This window comes from Vicia villosa, linkage group LG7 (assembly GCF_029867415.1).
Source record: "Vicia villosa cultivar HV-30 ecotype Madison, WI linkage group LG7, Vvil1.0, whole genome shotgun sequence".
Classification (NCBI taxonomy): domain Eukaryota; kingdom Viridiplantae; phylum Streptophyta; class Magnoliopsida; order Fabales; family Fabaceae; genus Vicia; species Vicia villosa.
In genome coordinates, this window is record NC_081186.1 from 95226516 (window position 1) to 95245972 (window position 19457).

Consider the following 19457-nt stretch of genomic DNA (forward strand, 5'->3'; position numbering starts at 1 on the left):
CGTGATTCATTGTTCTCATTTCTCATAATAACCAAGTGTTCTCACTTGAGTCGCCCCCATATATATATATATATATATATATATATATATATATATATATATATATATATATATATATCATTGATCCATTTATCATACCAAACTGATATATGACCTCTCCCAACTATGCAAATAAAAGTCGACCCTAAGATTTCCAATGCCTTCACGATAGCCCACCACATGCAAGTATCTCCAGGCTTATAAGGAGTGTGCAGAATATGAGTCTCAAACAAATATTTTTTCCTCAGCATATGAATCAAAAGCTTTTACAGTTAATGCAAAATATCTCAAATGAGTTTGCTAAGAAAAGATATATTTGAGTTCCTAGCCGTGCGAATACCCAAACCCCAATGAGATTTAGCCTTAGTTAAGCTCTTCAAATTAACCCAATGACAAGAGTTCTTCCCCAGTATAAAAGAACGAACAATAGCATCAATATTCTCACAAATTCTAGAAGGAAGCCAAAGGTTATGCATAGTGTAAAAAGGCATAATAGTAACAACACTTTTGGCTAAAGTGACTCGGCCTGATCTACTCAGAAGGCTCAGTTTCCAACCTGTCAGCCTCTCATTCATCTTGTCTAACATATAGTGGAAATTTGAATTTTTAACTCTACCAAACAACATGGAAAAACCAAAGTACTTACCCAGATGAGAAGTATGGTTAAATTGAAAAAGAGATTCAAATTTTCTTTTTAGGCCGAGGGACATTTGAAGATGTCATAAACTTTGAACATCCCATACCAATTTTACTTGGGAGCTCTTAGCTTCAGTGAAGAGGAGACAATCATCCGCAAATAAGAGGTGATAAAAACTATGACCTTTCCAGGTAATCTTTACCATTTTCTTTAACGATACAATTATACCATTTTCTTCTTTTTCTTTATAATTTTAACTATGTTATATTTTACTTGTTTTTTTATTTAGAATGAGATATATAACATATAAATGGTCTATTTTATTTATTTATTAGTTTCATGTAGATTTTATTTTAAGTGGTCATATAATATTTCAAAACATTATAACAAATTATATATATTTTAAACAAAGCCCTTCAAATATAAAATTTTTCATTCGTATCAATTTAATGAAAATTATATTTTAAAATTATAATAAATAAAATATAGTTTAATAAAATAATAATTCAATAGAACATATCGTATATTGTATGGGTAGACGATTAGTAACATAAAAAAAATTAATGTTAGAAATAAAGTAAATATGTAAGAATGATTTTTTTCAAATAAAAGAAACTTGACAAGTAAAAAAAGAATGAAGATTATTTTTGTAAATTTGTTGGTTATCCAGTATTTTTAATTAGGAGGAAAATAAAGAACAAAGAAAGACTAAGTTATTAGCTGCCTATACACCCTAGAGGTACATGCAAGAAGAACCATATTCAATTGTGAGAGAAAAACAATATAGTAGTACCAAATTTGGCCAACCAATCGGCACATTGGTTATCATCTTTTCTAAATCTACACTTTTGCTATTTTGCTATTTGCCATTGGCAATAAGCTTTCTCTAGAGTCTCCCTTCTTATTTTAACTCCCTCCGTCTCAAATTAAGAGTCGCAGCCGATTAAGAAAATATTTCCCTCCGTCTCAAATTAAGAGTCGCAGCCGATTAAGAAAATATAATAAATGAAAGAGACAATATCAATTTTATCAAATTATCCTGATGTAGGTAGTATTAATTGATGGGTACAATTGAAAAAAGAAAATGAAAATTGCTTTGGATAGTAAAGGCGACCCTTATATTGGAACAAATAATTTGTTAAAATGTGATACTTAAACTTCTTTGTATTTGGCTTTGACAAAGATTTAAACACGCTGAACAAACATTAATCCTACTTCCCAAATGTTGTTTCCTCTTTCTTTCTTTTTTTATCCGTTAAAGTTGCTAACAAAAATCTTAAAACTCTAAAACGCTGATAAAAATATTTACCTTTATCTATTAACCAAGTCATCACATCAACAACTAATAAAACCATAAATGCCAACTACTTATGTAAAAGAGTTCTCACACAGAACCAATCATTTGAAAATTATTTGAGTGAAATATTTAATGAACTTGCTTTCATCTGATTGCTAGTTTGCTACTATTAATACTGGTAATTAAATCATAATACTAAAAGAAAAAAAAAACTTCAGTTGGTCAGTTTACCTGCTTAAAACCAAAATACAGTATTGATCAATTTTGCAGAAACATAAAAGATAGATAACTGGCGCTTAGAGACAAACGGTTGATGTCAGCAATTGCTACGCCTTCGTCTTTCCACCCCTCGGCCAAATACAAGGCACTGAATTCTTCTTGGCCGCAACAGAACATTGATCACTCCTACCACCTTTACTGTTGAGCTCAGTTTGAAGCTTACGCCGTCTCATTCTGTTCTCTAATCGCACTCCTCTCGATGCACGGACTCTGCGTTCAATTTCAAGAGCTTCTGTGAAATTCCAAATCCTGACTACACCTTCTTCACCTCCGCAAACAATTCGATCAGCTCCTATATCTACAGAGTAAAGATTGTTCTTATATCCATGTAACATCCTCTGTGGAGGCTCTGCATTAACTTTTCCCGAATTATTTGCCTTTGAAGCTCTCTTCCGTAGAACACGCTCGCTCGTCTGCACTAACTTCCTCACATCTATTAGAGCCAGTTTGCCATCACTTGACGCAGAAACAAGCCAAGGAAACTCAAAGGCAAGGGAATGCACAGGACCAGAGTGCGGATCCCATGTAGCAACATGCAACGCTTCGATCATATAGCTATCACGAACAATCTCGTACATATGTATAGAACCATCTTCGCCTCCGGTGAAAGCAAAATCCCCTGAATGGCTTCTTGCCAAAGCATAAGCATTACCAACATGAGCATTTGGAACAATGCTCTCCAAAGTACCACTATTAGTATCCCAAACATACAAATCGGATCCCGATGTGCTGACAACTGTAGTATCGTGAGGAACAAGTCCCCAAACCCAGTCACTATGCCTCAACACCACAGTACATTTCATCGAGTGACGGTCCCACACGCGAACAGTCGTGTCCCAAGAGCCACTATAAATCCTCGTCAAATCTAAAGCAAGTGAAGTAACCGGACCATCATGACCCCAAAGTCGAACCTCGGTATTCTGGTTTCGCGAGCCTTTAAGATCAAACAGATGGGGCAGGTCTTCAGCAGCCCTCCAGCAATGAATGAACCCATCTGTACCACCAGCAACCAGTAGTCTCCTATCTGCTGCAACTGCACGAATGGTGCAACCAAGAGGTCTACACGACGCAATCGACAACCCATCTTCCATGTTCCACATTCTCACAACAGTGTCATACCCAGAGGTAAATATGAGCTTTGCAGAAGCCAACAAGAAAACAGTCCTAACCGCCTCGGTATGGCCATACAACACGTCCATACTATACCTTCCCATAAAAGTCTTACTCCTAAACTCCCTTTCCACAAAAATCTCCTTCCATGACTTATCATCTGTAACTCTGTCCCCAGCCCCAGATTCCAACGCGGCCACATGAGCTTCCGGAAGCCCCCACCTTTCATCATAGAACCCCTTCCAAGCATGATGCTCGGAAGCAAGACCACGGAGAATCAACGAAACACACGAAACAATTCCAAGATCTTTGGGATCAAGGCAATTGAGAATCTCAGATATCAATGCAGGAGGAAGGTCGGTAATCGACCGACGAACCACATCAACCACATCACCGGAACCCGATGATTGATTCAAACCAGTGGCAGAGGCTTTGATTCCTTTCTTCAATTTCAACTTCAACTTTCCCTTAAAATTCTCACCTTTTCCAAATTCAGATTTGGTATTTGTAACAAAATCAGGATTTGAAATTTCCTTGGAATTAGATTTTGGATTTGGATCAACTATATCTATACCTATGGCTGATTTTTTAATCAAATTTTGAGAAAATTCAGTACTCTGCAGGCAATCAAATTCCATAAAAGTAAAAGGATCCTAAGCTATGAATGAAAGGGGTTGAAAATTGTTCAAACCCTAGACAATGAATTGGGAAATAATTGAAACCCTAATTTTGAAAAAAAAATTACAATTAAATAAGAATAATTTAAAAAAAAAAAAAAAAGTTAAACGAAATTAGAGGGTAAAAATGGAGTATGGAAATACCTGAGAATTGAAATGGGTGGTGAAGAGAATGGAGACGAATGGGAAAGAATGGTGAAAGGGTTTGTGTGGTTAGTTAGGTCAAAGAATTGATGAGAGATCCAAAACTGGTTGGCTGAGGAATAAGCGTATATCCCTTCTGGCTGGACTTACAACAGTTACAAGGTAATTCAACTCAATACTATTTTCTAAATTTAAAATTTTGAATATAATAATAATAATAATAATAATAATAATAATAATAATAATTATTATTATTATTATTATAATAATAATAATAATAATAATAATAATAATAATAATAATAATACAATTTATAAATTATAAATTTTGATTTTGGTCCTTTATGAGAAAAGACATATTTTGATCCTACAACATCATTATGCACGTAATTTTAATCATGTTGTTAATTTATATTTTTGAATGATTATTTTGTAGACATTTTTATAGCGTTATAAAAAAATCTTTAAAAAAAAAATTCAAAAATTGATTTATAAGTTGAGATTTTCATTACTTTTATCATTATCTTTTGAAATTTAAAAAATTCATATTTAATTTTTTTCATTATAAAAAACTAAAATTCTATAAGCAAATATTTTACGGTACATACATGTATGAAAAAAGTTAATCAAAAATTTAAAAGTTAAAACATAATTAAACAATTTTTAAAATTGTAAAAAAAATTAGGAATTAAAATTGCATGCATAAAAATTTTGTGGGGATTAAAATATATTATATTTTTAATAGAGACTAAAAATAAAATTTGAGATATTTATAAAGAGAAAAATATATTTAACCCAAAATATAATGGATTGGTTTAATTTATATTTTGGAAATAAATTGAATCAATAAAAAATAAATAATTAATTTGATCTAATCAATTATTAAGTGAACTACATGCCTATGTATATCTACTTAATATAAATCCAAGGTTGTCATGATGACAACCTTGAACACAAATCTAACCCTAAATCCAATGTGGCAGCATCTTATAATTCTAATGCTTATGTGGCATTATATTAGAATTTAGAATTTCTATCACTCTTTTTTTATATAAATCCAAGGTTGTCATGATGACAACCTTGAACACAAATCTAACCCTAAATCCAATGTGGCAGCATCTTATAATTCTAATGCTTATGTGGCATTATATTAGAATTTAGAATTTCTATCACTCTTTTTTTAATTATTCACACAAACACAAACTCCAATTCAATACTATAATTACTAATGATATTAAAATAAAAAATAATAATAATATTAAACCACCACCACTATTAATAATAATAATATAATATCTAGCTAATAATATTAGTAAAATAATATGATTTTAAAAAATAAAAAAATTTAGAGAAAATATGATTTAAATTTTTTTTTTGGACTTGACATTGAATAATTTTTTTTTTAATCTATAGATTAAACACTAAATGAATAATTGAATTTAGATTATTCTAATAATGAATTTAATTTTAATAAAAATTCATATTGAAAATACTTTGACTAATTTTTCATTTTATATTACTAATTAACTCTAAAAGTTGATTAGAGTCAATACAATTGTCTCTTTTCAAAAATATTATATTTTTTCTCAAAATAAATATGAACTTTTTATTTCTAAATAAATAACATATAATATAATATAATATAATATTCAGCTACTATGATTAAAAATTACATTATTTGTAAAAATTATAATTACTTATCTATTTTGCAATAGTAGAAAATATAAAAAAAATCTGATTACAATTTTAATATATATTAATTAAGAATAAATAAATAAATAAATATTAAACAAAATAAATATTAATTTATATAAAAAAATATTTTGTATAAATAATTTATAGTCAAGAAGAAATAAAATAAATAGTATATGATCATGATAGGGCTAATAGATGAATAATTCTAATTTTATAAATAATTGTCAATTTTTATTTATGATGCAATGTCAACAAAAAAATTAGAATTATTATCATGATAGGGCTAATAGATAAATAATTATAATTTTATAAATAAATTATTGATTAAAGATTATTTTATAATGATTATTAAAATAATACGGTCAATCTATTAGAGAGTAAGTTTAAAATGAGAAACTTTGTGATGATGCAATATCAATAAATTGATTAAACTTTCTTTTAATTCATACTTATTGCAATAATAAAGAATATAAAAAAGTAATACAACGGTTACATGTTTATTTAAGAATAAATTTAATATTTAACAGTTAGAATATATAACATTTAACGGTCACATAGAAGTTTAATAAAAATGAATTCTACAAAAACATTTAATAAGAATGAATTTGAATGTAACGGTTAAACATTTTTCATTGATTTTTTTAATTCTATTAAGTGCAATAATAATGAATTAAAGATTTCTAAAGAGAGAATAAAAACTTTCCATCTTCTACATTTTAATTTATTCTAAAAAAAAAATATTGCTGTAACTTTTTTTATTGAATATACGTGCGTTACAATTTTTTTACTTTTCAATTATCCTCTCTTTGAATTCTATGTATTCATTATAAATACCTCAAAAAATGGCCTTCAATCTCAATTGTTTTCCATTTCTCTTTTTAAATTTGTTCTCAAGATTGTCTATTTCAAGAAATATACATCCAATCATGTATATATACTAAATGTTGAATATAGATGTTGTTTTTAATTTTGATTTAGTAGCTTTTTAATTTTGTATTGTTATTTTTGTTTATCTTTCTTAATCTTCATATTATCTTGACTCTTCATTAGTTAATGTTTGATTTTGATTTGTAATCACTTTTTAGTAGTAATTTTGTCGCAGGATTTTAATTTTGTATTGTAACTTTTTGTTTATCTTTCTTAATCTTTATTTTGACTATTCCTTAGTTAATGTTGTATGATACTAACTCCATTAATTTGATCTTATCTTCATATTGTTATTTCAATTGCATCTTTAGTGTTCAAGAAATCGATGACAAGTGATCTCTTAGAGATAAGTTTGTCTCTAACCATTTTAATTGCGTAGACTAAATTTGAAATTATAAAATTTGACTTAAGAATTTTTAAATATAGGAGATGATACTTAAATTGTAAAGTTAAAATATACTAATATGTTGATGATAATTATATTTTTTTAATTATATTTATTTTTATCATTTTGTTTTCAATATCTTTAATATATTTATTCGTTTTATTAAAAAAATCATATATAAGATTTTTTTAATGAAATAAATATATTTGGAAATTGCTAATATATTGTTTGAGTTTATTTCGGAAGAACAAGAAAGGAATGTAATTTTGAAGATTTTTCATTTTCTTATCTTTTTCATTCTTCATTCTTATTATATCATATATGTGATTTGAACAATTACTATATTATTTTTGTTTACTTTCTCTTTACTATAATTAACCGGAAAAATAAAAAAGGTGTGAAATTTTAAGATTTTTTTTATTGTCTTTCTTTTCATTCATCATTTTAATTACACCTTACAAGTGATTTGAACAGTTAGAATATTTAAAAATGAATTGCTTATAATTAAAAATGAAAAATGATATTTAAATATTACTAAATAATATTATCTATTAACAAATAAAATAAGTTGAATAATTTTTTTTAGCATAAATCAAATCATAGTAAATAAAATAAACTTAAATGAAATATTTATCTTATTTTAAAATAAATATTCAACTAATAAAAAAATCTTAACCTTGAAGTTTTCTCAATTTTTTAAAATTGAAGAGTTATTTTATTCAATTCCATGTCAATTGATGGTGCATTTAAATAGAGACCATTAAAAATTCAAAATAATTTATTTACCAACAATAGTCTCGAGAGTGACACTTAAACAATATTTGATAAACTTAAAATTTGATATAAAAAAATAAAAGATAAATGTAATTGTTGAAAATGTATAGAAAAATGACGATGAAAAAATTCATAAAAAGAATATTAATGAAAATATAATTGAATGAGTATATTCTTAAACTTAAAAAACTATGTACTATGGCATGAGTGAGTAATAAAAAATATTATAATATAAATGAGTTGTTATTTACAAATCATATATAACAAAAAAATAAATATAAATGATATAAAAATATTCAATCATATGTGGATAAAATATCAACTAATAGCACTATTAAAATAAAATTTGATAAGATTAGTGAAAATATAATCGAATGAATATATTTTTAAACTTAAAAAACTATGTATAATTATAGATATATTGTATATATCTCCTTAAGGATTGTGGATGCATAGTACATCACCTGGATCTTCGGAACGGTTGTTTTAACTATTTTTGATAATAATTATATATTTATTCCAAAAAAAATATTATCTGACAGCACTATTAAAATAAAATATGATATGATATTTAAACTTGATTGAATATTAAAAATCATCTTAAATTATTTTTACTTTTATTTATTTTAAAAAATTGAAAAAATGTCTCTTTTACTAATTGAACAAAAAAATTTAAACTCAATATCTTTAGCATTATAATTTTAATTTATCACTAAACCACTATATTTAAAAAAATTTATATAATTTTAATACCTATAAGGCTATAAATGATATAAGAAAATTTATTTTCTATAATAAATTAATATTAAATATGAAAACAGTTTTATATTTAAAAAATTATTTATGTAAATTCATATTTACTTAAATTGATGTTTTAAAATTCAGAAAATATTTTTAAAACATATTTTAATTAAACCCGTGCAACGCACGGGCCATAGATCTAGTTTTTCTAAAATCCAAAGTTGTGATTGATTATTGATTCGTGGTGATGGACTCTTGATACAGTGGTGCGGTGGCACAAAGGTGAACCTACAAGGTTAACATTTCAACTTCTAAGTTAATTAAGAGTTCAAAATGGGTGACGCATAGTATGAAATCACAAAATGTATCTTATGTTATGTTTGACAATTATATATAATAAATAATTTTAATGGAATTTGTGTCATTGGGCTTAGCACTTGGGTCCTCTTATTGAGCCTTTGTCCAACCCATAACAAGTACTTTGCTACTTTGCTGGTGTAAGTCTTATAAGTAAATAGTTTTATTAAAGTTTGATACTTGTATCGAGTTATCTACTAATAATCATAAGAGATTTTTTTATCATGTTTTTCTTTTCAAAGTAATAAAGTCCCTAAACACAAGGACATTATTCGTAAACAACTTTATTGTGAAACATGATAACATTAAAGCATTGAGACTATTCTATGGATAGATCAATGATCACATCTCACATATCATGAATAAAGAACTATCAAATCTTGAGAGATTTATAAATACTAGGAGGAATATTTATACTAGATTGGCCCGCCATTAAAATACTACATAGAATATAATGCAAGTGTCATAAGTTATTCTCCATGTGATATTGATATATATCGCCTTTCGATCTGATATCACTATGAATCTTATATGTTGAATTGAGTACTTTGTTATTGATCAAACATTATTCTAATAGGATGACCATAAAGATGGTTGATGGATATTCCACAAATCATATTGAAGGACATGAGTGACCTATATGAAATTTGCTCATCTTGCATAATATGATAAATGTATAAAGGTCCAATATTGAATTAGACAAAGGTGACACAGTTTATGCTTTGTGTTTAGTATAAACATGAGGGACAAATGGTAATTACACACATAAACATTATTACAGAAAGATTTTGTCATATCACATGAGGTACAATGTAGTTAAGTGAAATAAGGATCAACGTAAGGTACGATGTACTAAAATAAATATGTAATGCCGTGAGATACGATTCACTTAAGTTAAATACAGTACACCATAATGCATAAGATACAACATGCTTACTGGACTTGTTCATCTTATTGCTCTCACAGGTGGTTCTAGAAATAGAACCCTTATGTTAAAGTATTTTTTGCTTGACCAAAATTCAAAATTTGAAATTCTAGTCGCGCTTTTGTTCTCGAAGTCTTTATTTATAACAGCTAGTATTGATATTGAAGGCATTATGTTCTTGTTTGTTCATCGCTCGGGATCTTTCCAATTCTACATCAATGGTTAGTTGCTGCAAAAGATAACCATTATATTTTATGCTTTGAGAAAATATGTCTCATTGTTCTTTCACAAAGGTGGCCAAAGATATGATGCCAAGGAAGAGATGAAGAGATGGTGGTGACGAAGGTTGTATGGGGGATTGTGAGTGGTGGCATGTGGTAAAGTCTATTTTTATGCAATCCTTTTAGAAGAGGTTCCTTTGTTTTTCAGATCTTTCCCCAAGAAATGATTAGAGAAAAATTCAATAGAAGTGAGATTAGTTTGGCATAAAGATGTAACAGACAATAAATTTTGTGAAATATTAGGAACATGAAGAACTTTAGGAAGGTGTAAGTTATACATTTTTGTGGAAATAATAGCCTTACATGTATGTTCTATTGGGATTTAGATCCATAACTAATGATGATTTGGTGATATGATGTGTGGCTCCCGAATCCAAAATCCAATTTATGGAATTTGCAGATGAATTTTCTCGAGCATGGTGACCAGAGGGGCCAGTGTTGTGCTTGGGTAGGTAGCCATGGAGTTTATATAGGGTATAGGAGTTGGGCCTTCTTCTCTTTTAAGATGACTTTTATAGTCAATCAGCAAGTCAAGAAGTGCATCAAATTCAATCGGATTTTCACGAGCACGAAGGGCAGTGGAAATTTCTTTGAATTCAATTCCAAGTCTGTTCAAAGTATGAATGATTATATCAACATTATCTAATGGAGAGTTGATGACAGCAAGTTCATCAACCATTGATTTGATTGTGTGAAGGTAATATGTCACTCACAATGAACCTTTGTTAAACCACGATAAGTGTTCTTTAAGATGCATAATGCGAGAGCGAGTTTTGTTTGCAAACATGTTGTGGATGGTATCCCATGCGTCTTTGGAAGTTTTGACACTTCTAGACATGGTGATAATACTTGGATCTATTGAGTAAATAATGGCATGTAAAATCAGTTTATCCTGACGCTGCCAGTAAGAGTAGTCTACATGATTTTGTGCAGGATAATTGGAGCGGGTAAGTTTAAAATTTTTCTTAAATGAATAAGTGTGTAGAATGAATCATAATTTTCAATTTATTTACACATTTATCATTTACTTAATTTTAGAAAATTTTAACATAAGAGAAATAATAAAATAGATTTAGTATATTGGTTGAGAGAATAAAAATAATCTTAAACTAAAGTTAATAATGCTTCATTAGTATATTGGTTGAGAGTAAAAATAATCTTAAACTAAAATAAAAAAATTATAGTTAATAAAAGTTAAACATTAATATTGTATAATAATATATAATTTGAAATAAGGATATCCTATTAAAATAACATATAAAATGTAGCAAACTCTTCCTCATTTTTTGAAAGATTTTTGCATTCTTTCCAAGTGATATTAACACAAAACTAAGATCCTATTTTGAGTCCACACCTTACGCCTTCTCTCTCTCATTAACACTAACACAAAAACAACACAATTCATTCATTCTTACCACCACCGCCACCTTCCCTCTCTCAAACCCCCATTTTCCTTATCTTACCCACAATGTCCGACGAAGAAACTCCCACCTCCACCACCACCCCCACCACCCCCTCTGTCACCTTCATCCCAAACACCTCCGAAAAAATCCAATCCGCCGTCCAATCTCTCTCCTCCATCGTCAACCCCTCCCTCACCATCACCCCCTCCACCACCCCTCTCTCCATCCTCAACGAACCCGAAATCTACTCCCAAATCGCCACCCTCCTCCGTAACCCCAACTCCGGCTCCGGCGACAACAATCTCTGCCGTTGGCTCTACGATACTTTCCAATCCAACGTCCCCGATCTCCAACTCAACGTCCTCCGCTTCCTCCCTATCATCGCCGGCGTTTACCTCTCCCGCGTCGCCGATAGAAAACCGCAAGCCGGTTTCGAAGCCGTTCTCTTAGCTCTCTATGCCTACGAAACAACCTCACGTGCAGGTGAATCTGTTACCGTTACCATCCCCGACATGTCTCACCCTAGCGTATATCATGAATCAAAATCAACTATAAATAAAAACAATGCAACTGATCTAAACGTCGCTGTTTTATCCCCGTCGCTTGAGCCACACGGCACTGTCCGATCCACGCGAAGAGCTCGAATCGTCGGTGTTGCACTCGAGTTATTCTACAGCAAGATCTCTCATTTCACAATCGCGTCGAAGATTGATTTTTGTAAATTTTGTAAAATATGGGCCGGTGAAGATGGTGACATGTATAAGGATTTCGAAGACGATGATCTTGAAGATGATGCTAATGATGATGATGATGATGAAAGGGAAGATGTTGAAGTTGTTGGAGAAGAGAAGAGAGAGAAAGTTGGTGTTAATAAGAGGGGTAGGGTTTCAATGCCATGGGAGTTGTTGCAACCGGTGTTAAGAATATTGGGACATTGTTTGTTGGGTCCTGATAACAAGGATACGATGTTGTTTGAAGCAGCAAGTGAAGCATGTAGGTGTTTGTTTGCTAGGGCAATGCATGATGTGAATCCAAAAGCTATTTTGCCTATGAGGAGCTTGTTGAGGCTTTCTAAGAATGTTGTTGTTGATGATTTTGATCCAACTGAACCACCTAAGACTGATGTTATTAGTCTTTAGATCAGGGTGTTCTCACTTTTTTTTCTCTTTGTAATAACATTTATAATCTTGACATTTCTCAATTTTCACTGCCAATAATATGGTAAAAATTTCCAAGGATCCATTTTATAGAAATAGTTTTCTCTCAGGGAGTGTGAATCTGATCCATTTATGATATTAGTAGAGGTTGTATCAAGTTCAATCAACTAATTAAATGTAAAGCAAGAAAGGTTAACGATAAGAATCAATGTCAGCATGATTTTTTTTTTTTTTTTTTATAAGCAAGGATTAGATTAAGACGAGTACTAGGGGTACTCGAACCCGCTTACAAAACAGGAGCACACAGCTCGGAACAAGGAAATTTCAGACCAACTGAATTCTACGTTAGGTAAAATAGCGGATTTTTACAAAAGTCGTAGAAATTACACTTGGAATAAGCAATTTCGCCGAAAAACGACCATCTCCATATCTTCAACTTGATCTCCCAAGATATGTCACTAACGTTACACAACCCACTATTAAAAATGATATCGTTCCTTTTCATCCAAAGGCCCCTAACCACTGCCATCCAAATCAGCCCCTCCTTCTTTTTATGAACTTTCGACAATCTCGCTTTACCGACCCACTGCAGAAAATTTTTCCACGGGATCTCCTCATTAACCAGATCCAAACCTGTCCAAAGAGCAATATTTTTCCACACCCGCCTCGCAATTATGCAAGAGAAGAAGATATGAGATAAAGATTCGACCTCCCCTGCGCAAAAAACACAGAACGTATCAGAGTTTGTTAGCTGGATGCCTCTCCGGGCCAGCTGCTCCTTGGTTGGAAGCCTGTTTAAGAAACATCTCCAGACGAAACCCTTGATATTAAACGGCACCTCAGCATCCCACATCTTTCGAAAAGCTATAGCAGGCTCATCCTCGAAGAGCTCCACATCCGTGCTACCCATCAGCCTATCATAACCAGTTTTCACGCTATAACCACGGTCCCTATCAGGCTTCCAAAACAGAACATCCGGTTCATCCCTAACCGGCGCGACAGTCCCAATGGTGTGGATAAGACACTGATATTCAGCCAAGGAAGAAACAGACAGCATATCCAAGCATATACCTAAATTATCCCATGACCAAACATCGCTAATCCACTTTCCAAACTCGCACACCATCTCTCCCTTCTTCGAACAAGCAGAAAATAAAGCAGGAAAAGCTTCCTTGAGAATGGTATCACCCAGCCATAATGACTCCCAAAAGAAGATGGCGCTACCGCAACCCAGCCGGTAAGAGAGACTCCGAGAAAAAGCTGTTACCGGATTTCCAGCATCTAAACTTACAAGGTTTTTCCACCAGGACGAAGAGGCACGGCTGCCACCCCCAACAACACCTTCACACAGAACCCTCTGGACAGAACCATACCTAGCTTCAAGCACCTTCATCCATAACGCGTTCTCTCGATTGAAAATCCTCCAGCTCCACTTATGCAAAAGCGCCTTGTTGAAAACACAGACCTGCCTCACCCCTAATCCTCCTCTTTCAATTGGTTGACAAATACGCTCCCAAGACACCCAATGAACTTTCCTGCTTGTGTCTCTATCTCCCCACAGAAAACCCGATTGAATACGTTGAATTTCCTTCCAAACTTTCATTGGAGCTTGATAGAAAGACAATTGAAAAATGGCTAAACTAGAAAGAACCGATTTCAGCAAGGTGATTCTACCCCCAAAGCTCAAAAATCTGTTTTTCCAGTTGTTCAGTTTCGACTTCATTTTTGATATCAAAGGATCCCAAGTGGTGCAAAGCCCCGGATTACATCCTATCGGGATACCGAGAAAGCGAAAAGAACTAGCCTCAATCCTGCAAGATAAGAAGCACGCGGCTGCCTCCAGAAAACGAGGATCCGTATTGATCCCAATAATCCTGCATTTGTTGTAATTTACCCTCAGACCGGACGCTGCTTCGAAAACTCTAAGAATAGCCTTTAACGCCCACACTTGCTTCCAGGATGCAGCTCCCAACATAAGAGTGTCATCGGCAAACTGCAAAAGATCCACTACACACTCAGAGCCTATCCTGTACCCACAGAATTCTTCAGCTTCTAAGGCTTTAGAGACTAAGCCCGATAGCCCTTCCGCTGCCAGAACGAAGAGAAAGGGCGACAGAGGGTCTCCTTGGCGAAGCCCTCTTTCCACCTTGAAATCTCTGGTTGCACTGCCGTTAACTAAAACAGACATCCAACTAGTGAACACTGTTGCATCCATCCACTGCATCCAACGTCTCTCGAAACCCATCCTACACATCACGCTTTTAATATAGTTCCAACTAACCGTATCGTAGGCTTTCTCAAAGTCGACTTTGAAAAGAAGGCACTTCTGTTTTGACTTCTTCGCGTGATCAACCACTTCGTTAGCTACCAGAACGCCATCCAATAAGAGTCTGCCCGGAACGAATGCACTCTGATGAGCTGACACCACAGAACCTAAAACCCTTTTCAGCCTAGATGCGAGCAGCTTAGCCATGATCTTGTAAACGCATCCCACAAGACAAATGGGCCTGTATTCTCCTAAACTCAAAGGATTGTCGCACTTCGGAATAAGAGTAATAAAAGAGGAACTAATGACCTTTGAGAGCCTGCCATGATTATGGAAATCCCTAAACAAATTGTAAAAGTCCTGTTGAATAAAGCTCCAGCATCTCTTTATGAAGTTGATATTATATCCATCCGGCCCAGGGCTTTTGGAACCCTCGCACCCCCACACTGCATCCCTGATCTCAGATTCCAGGAAAGGAGATTCTAAATGAGCTGCTTCCTCTACCGAAATAGATCTAAAGTGGACTCCCGACATAATAGGACGAGAAGAGTCATGTTCAGTGTATAACCGAGAGAAAAAATTTCTGCATTCCTCCTTAACGTCCTCAACTTTGACCAACAACCTATTCTCCCCTAAAATGGAACAAATTTGGTTTCTACGATTCCTCTCCTTCACACAACTATGGAAGAACTTACTGTTCGAATCACCAAAATTATCCCACTTCAACCTACTTTTTTGCCTCAAAATGTTCTCTTTAAGATTCATCTTCTTCCACATCTCTCCAATAGCAGCACTTCTCTCAACCACCACCTCCTTGATCAAATCCTCCTGACAAGACGCGAGCAGATCATCCGCAAAGTTGATCTTTTGAATTCCCTCCCTGATATCAAGATCGATTTTGCCAAACTGCTCCTCATTCCAAGCTCGAAGGCTAACTTTCAAAATCTTCAGCTTTTCTTTCAGGATGAAATCACTCCTTCCCTCTACCTCTATCTTCCTCCACTCATTTTCCACAAACGGCAAGAAAGAAGGGTTATCGAACCAACAATCATTTACTCTGAAAGGTTTCGGTCCCCAGTCAGAGTGGTCGGATATTAACCATATTGGACAATGGTCTGAGACGTCACGATTGTCAATACGCTGACCAGAAATGCCCCACGCCTCTATCAAAGAATCGGATATAAGGAACCTATCTATTCTGCTCATAGAAAGGCCATCACCACTGAACCAGCTAAAACGCTTACCTTTGCACTGCACATCGATAAGGTTGGAACTGTAAATGAACTCAGCGAAATCCTTCATCTCTGACTTCCTACTACTGGTACCTTGCCCTCTTCTTTCCCTCTTATCAACCACCGCATTGAAATCCCCAGCTAAACACCACTCCCCATCAGAATAAAGAGATTTGCACTCCAGCAGATCCTTCCACAACTTCCTCTTTAACTGAGTAGAACAGGGAGAATAGACATTCACGACATAGAAAGACACCCCCTTCTGAATAACTTTAATCCCTAGAAACCCTTCCCCTTTGAAAGAAAACAACACCTCACAAACATCTTCCTTCCACATAGTAATCAATCCTCCAGAAGCTCCGTTGGAACCCAAGTAAGACCACCCCACCTTCTCATTAGGCCACAAGCTGTTGACAATACCCGAATCCACTGATTCCAATTTGGATTCTTGAATCAAGAAAATATCAGCCTTCCCATTCTTTACGATGTGAGCAATCCTTTTCCTCTTAATCAGACTACCGCCTCCTCTAATGTTGAAAGAACCTATAATCATTGTTCCTCGATTGAATTCGCCTTCTTCCCCTGCTTACTTTTACTATCAACCTCTTCAAGTTCTAAGATCTTTTTTCTTAAATTCTTCTCGCCTCCCACTAATTCTGCTCCAAACTTTGAAATTATATTCATCAATCTTTCGCCGACTTTAGATTCTATTTGATTCCAGAATCTAGAATTTCCTCTAGCAACATCTGAATCGGTAATCTGTTCACAACACAGAATGGATCCTCCGGAAAAGATGCTTTCCTCCTTTTTAGAGCTTGACGAACAAGACGATTCTGAGATTTGAGACAACCTTTGGGTAAAGTTGGGCTTCCGAAGAGAAGAGAGTTCAGACGGCCCAACTTTAAAGCTAGAGTTTGTATCCTCCAAAAAAGCAAGAGAACGCTTCTTGGGCCTAATGGCCTTTCCTACCCTCGGCCCAACTAAGGCCTTAATTTTCAAAGCCTTTTTTGCATTAGCCTTAGACTCTGGCTCACCCACTCCTTTTGCCAACTTTTTGAAAAAAGTATCAACCGAGGATTCATCTCCAACAACCTCGTTAGAAAGAACTAACTTAGAGGGAGCAATCCTGACTGTGTTACCTACTTTCTCCTCCCTAGCCGCCCTAAGAGCTGTATCAAAAGAAAGGCTCCTGTTGTTCTCTGTCCCTTCTGACACACGTTTCCCCAGAGTCTCTTCCTTCGCAAGGTCTTCCGGCACAGTAACATCTTTTCCTCTCTCCTCGATAGCTGTGTCCTTCTCCTTTGGCATTTCTGAGAGAATAGGAGAAGCTGACAGCTCTCCTTCTTCAAGATTGCCAACATCCAGGTTGCTCCATCTCAACTCGGAATCGGACGAACTATCTGAGAAATCTTTCTTCCTCGCTGACTGTTTTAGATCGATACGCAAAGGACCATGAGTATCCTCAGACATTTTGATTCTAAAAACTGTTCCATTAATCTTCACACTAAATGATTCATTCAACACAGTAGCGCAATTAGTTCTGACCAAAATCCTAGCTATGTCCATATGCTCCCCTTTAGTTGTATTATCGTCACAACAAACATACTTTCCGACCATGTTTGCAAGCAACACGAAGAAGTCATAGTTCCATGCGTGACATGGGATCCCATAAATCCTTAACCAAGTTGCTCTCTCTGTATCAACGTCCTCCTCCTTCCAACCTCTAATCTCTGAAAACCACTGAGACCACCAACTCCTCCCTTCCATAACCAAGTCCAGCGTAGCACCCTCCTCTAAATCTTCCAACAAGCATAAATTTGCTCCCAGAGGGGTTACCCTACTGGAGAAATAACCTTCCACTTCAAAACTTGTTTGAATATTGTAAGACATCCCTGGGTTCACCATCACTCCAACAAAAGCTTTCTTAAATCTTTCCAAAGACTCCTGACCAGTGGTGAAATTCAGAAAACACACCTGCTTCGTATTCTTCTCCCCCCTTACAACGTCGGCAAAAGAGGAGTTTCCTCTTATTCCTTCCGGCCGATAACCATTTCCCTGCTCCTGACGAAGATGTTCCCTTCGCGAGTGACTTCTGTGCTCCATGCCTTCACCGATGACCCTGACCCCTGAGCCTGTCTTCATATTAAACTCCCTTCTCGAAAAGCGAGGTAAATTAGCATGGATCTTTTTGCCATCCACCATTATGTTATCAAGCTTTACGGCAAGAAGTCTTCCATCTTCTACCTCCTCAAAGCGTGCAAAACCAAACTGTTTTCCATACTTGTTCTTCCTTGGGGCTATGACTACTTCCACGACATCTCCCACACATCCAAACAACTCAAACATCTCCTTAGAGGAGATTCTTTCCGGTATTTCCGAGAAGAAAACCGTGGTGAATGAGTTCCCGTTGTCCTCATGTGCCTTACTTCCAACCGGAAACACATCCCAACGGGGATGTAGATTTTTGAACCTGCTTTTGCCCACCCTTTGCCATTCGTTTTCTTTAGCGTTCTCCTCCATTGTTCCCGTATGAAACAAAATGCAAGAAGATATATAACTATAAATGGTTTCAATGTACTTTTCATATCTCTAAATTTTCTAAATTAAAATTTTAATTAGTCTCTCTATTTCTAAAGTAAAATCAGATTTGTTGTTACATGTGTTTCAATTTGGACACCGGTCTAGATGCACGAGTTATATGGGTTTAGTCTAAATTTGATGTGATTAAGATAGTTATATTAAGTTTGGAATATGAAGATGCCTGTTTGGAATTGATTGTTTGGAAGGGGTTGTTTTGTAGAAAAATTACACATTCTAATTTTTTTTTTATGAGTTTTTTAAGGATGTGTTGTTTTTCATTTCGTAAATGTAAATGGTTTTTCCTTTTTATCGGGATTGATCGCTTTTTCTTATAACTGGGTTGAAAAACCCATTGTTCTCTCTTATAGTATATCTTGCTTTAAAAAAATAGTTATATTAAGATAGACAGTATACAAATAATTTATAATTTAGATAATTCATTAAATTGGAAAATATAGATTATTTTAATGTGATTGATACAAATAGATGATGTAATTTTCAAAATCAGCAAACCACATTAAAACATAAAGGAAGGACTTTTATATAGTTATT

The 19457-nt window shown here is 33.8% G+C and overlaps 2 protein-coding genes across 2 annotated transcripts; one reads left to right on the forward strand and one right to left on the reverse strand.

Annotated features, from left to right (window-relative positions):
- Positions 1-1894: 1894 nt before the first annotated feature.
- On the reverse strand, positions 1895-4329 carry LOC131615963 (F-box/WD-40 repeat-containing protein At5g21040). Its single transcript, XM_058887167.1, has 2 exons — positions 4184-4329; positions 1895-4085 (listed from the first exon to the last, which is right to left on the reverse strand). Exon 2 carries the CDS (start codon positions 3998-4000, stop codon positions 2300-2302), a length of 1701 nt encoding a protein of 566 aa, XP_058743150.1. The 5' UTR covers positions 4001-4085; positions 4184-4329; the 3' UTR covers positions 1895-2299.
- A 7246-nt stretch (positions 4330-11575) lies between these two features.
- LOC131617874 (uncharacterized) lies at positions 11576-12927 on the forward strand. Its single transcript, XM_058889143.1, has one exon. The coding sequence runs from the start codon at positions 11736-11738 to the stop codon at positions 12807-12809; it is 1074 nt and encodes a 357-aa protein (XP_058745126.1). The 5' UTR covers positions 11576-11735; the 3' UTR covers positions 12810-12927.
- The last annotated feature ends 6530 nt before the right edge of the window (positions 12928-19457 follow it).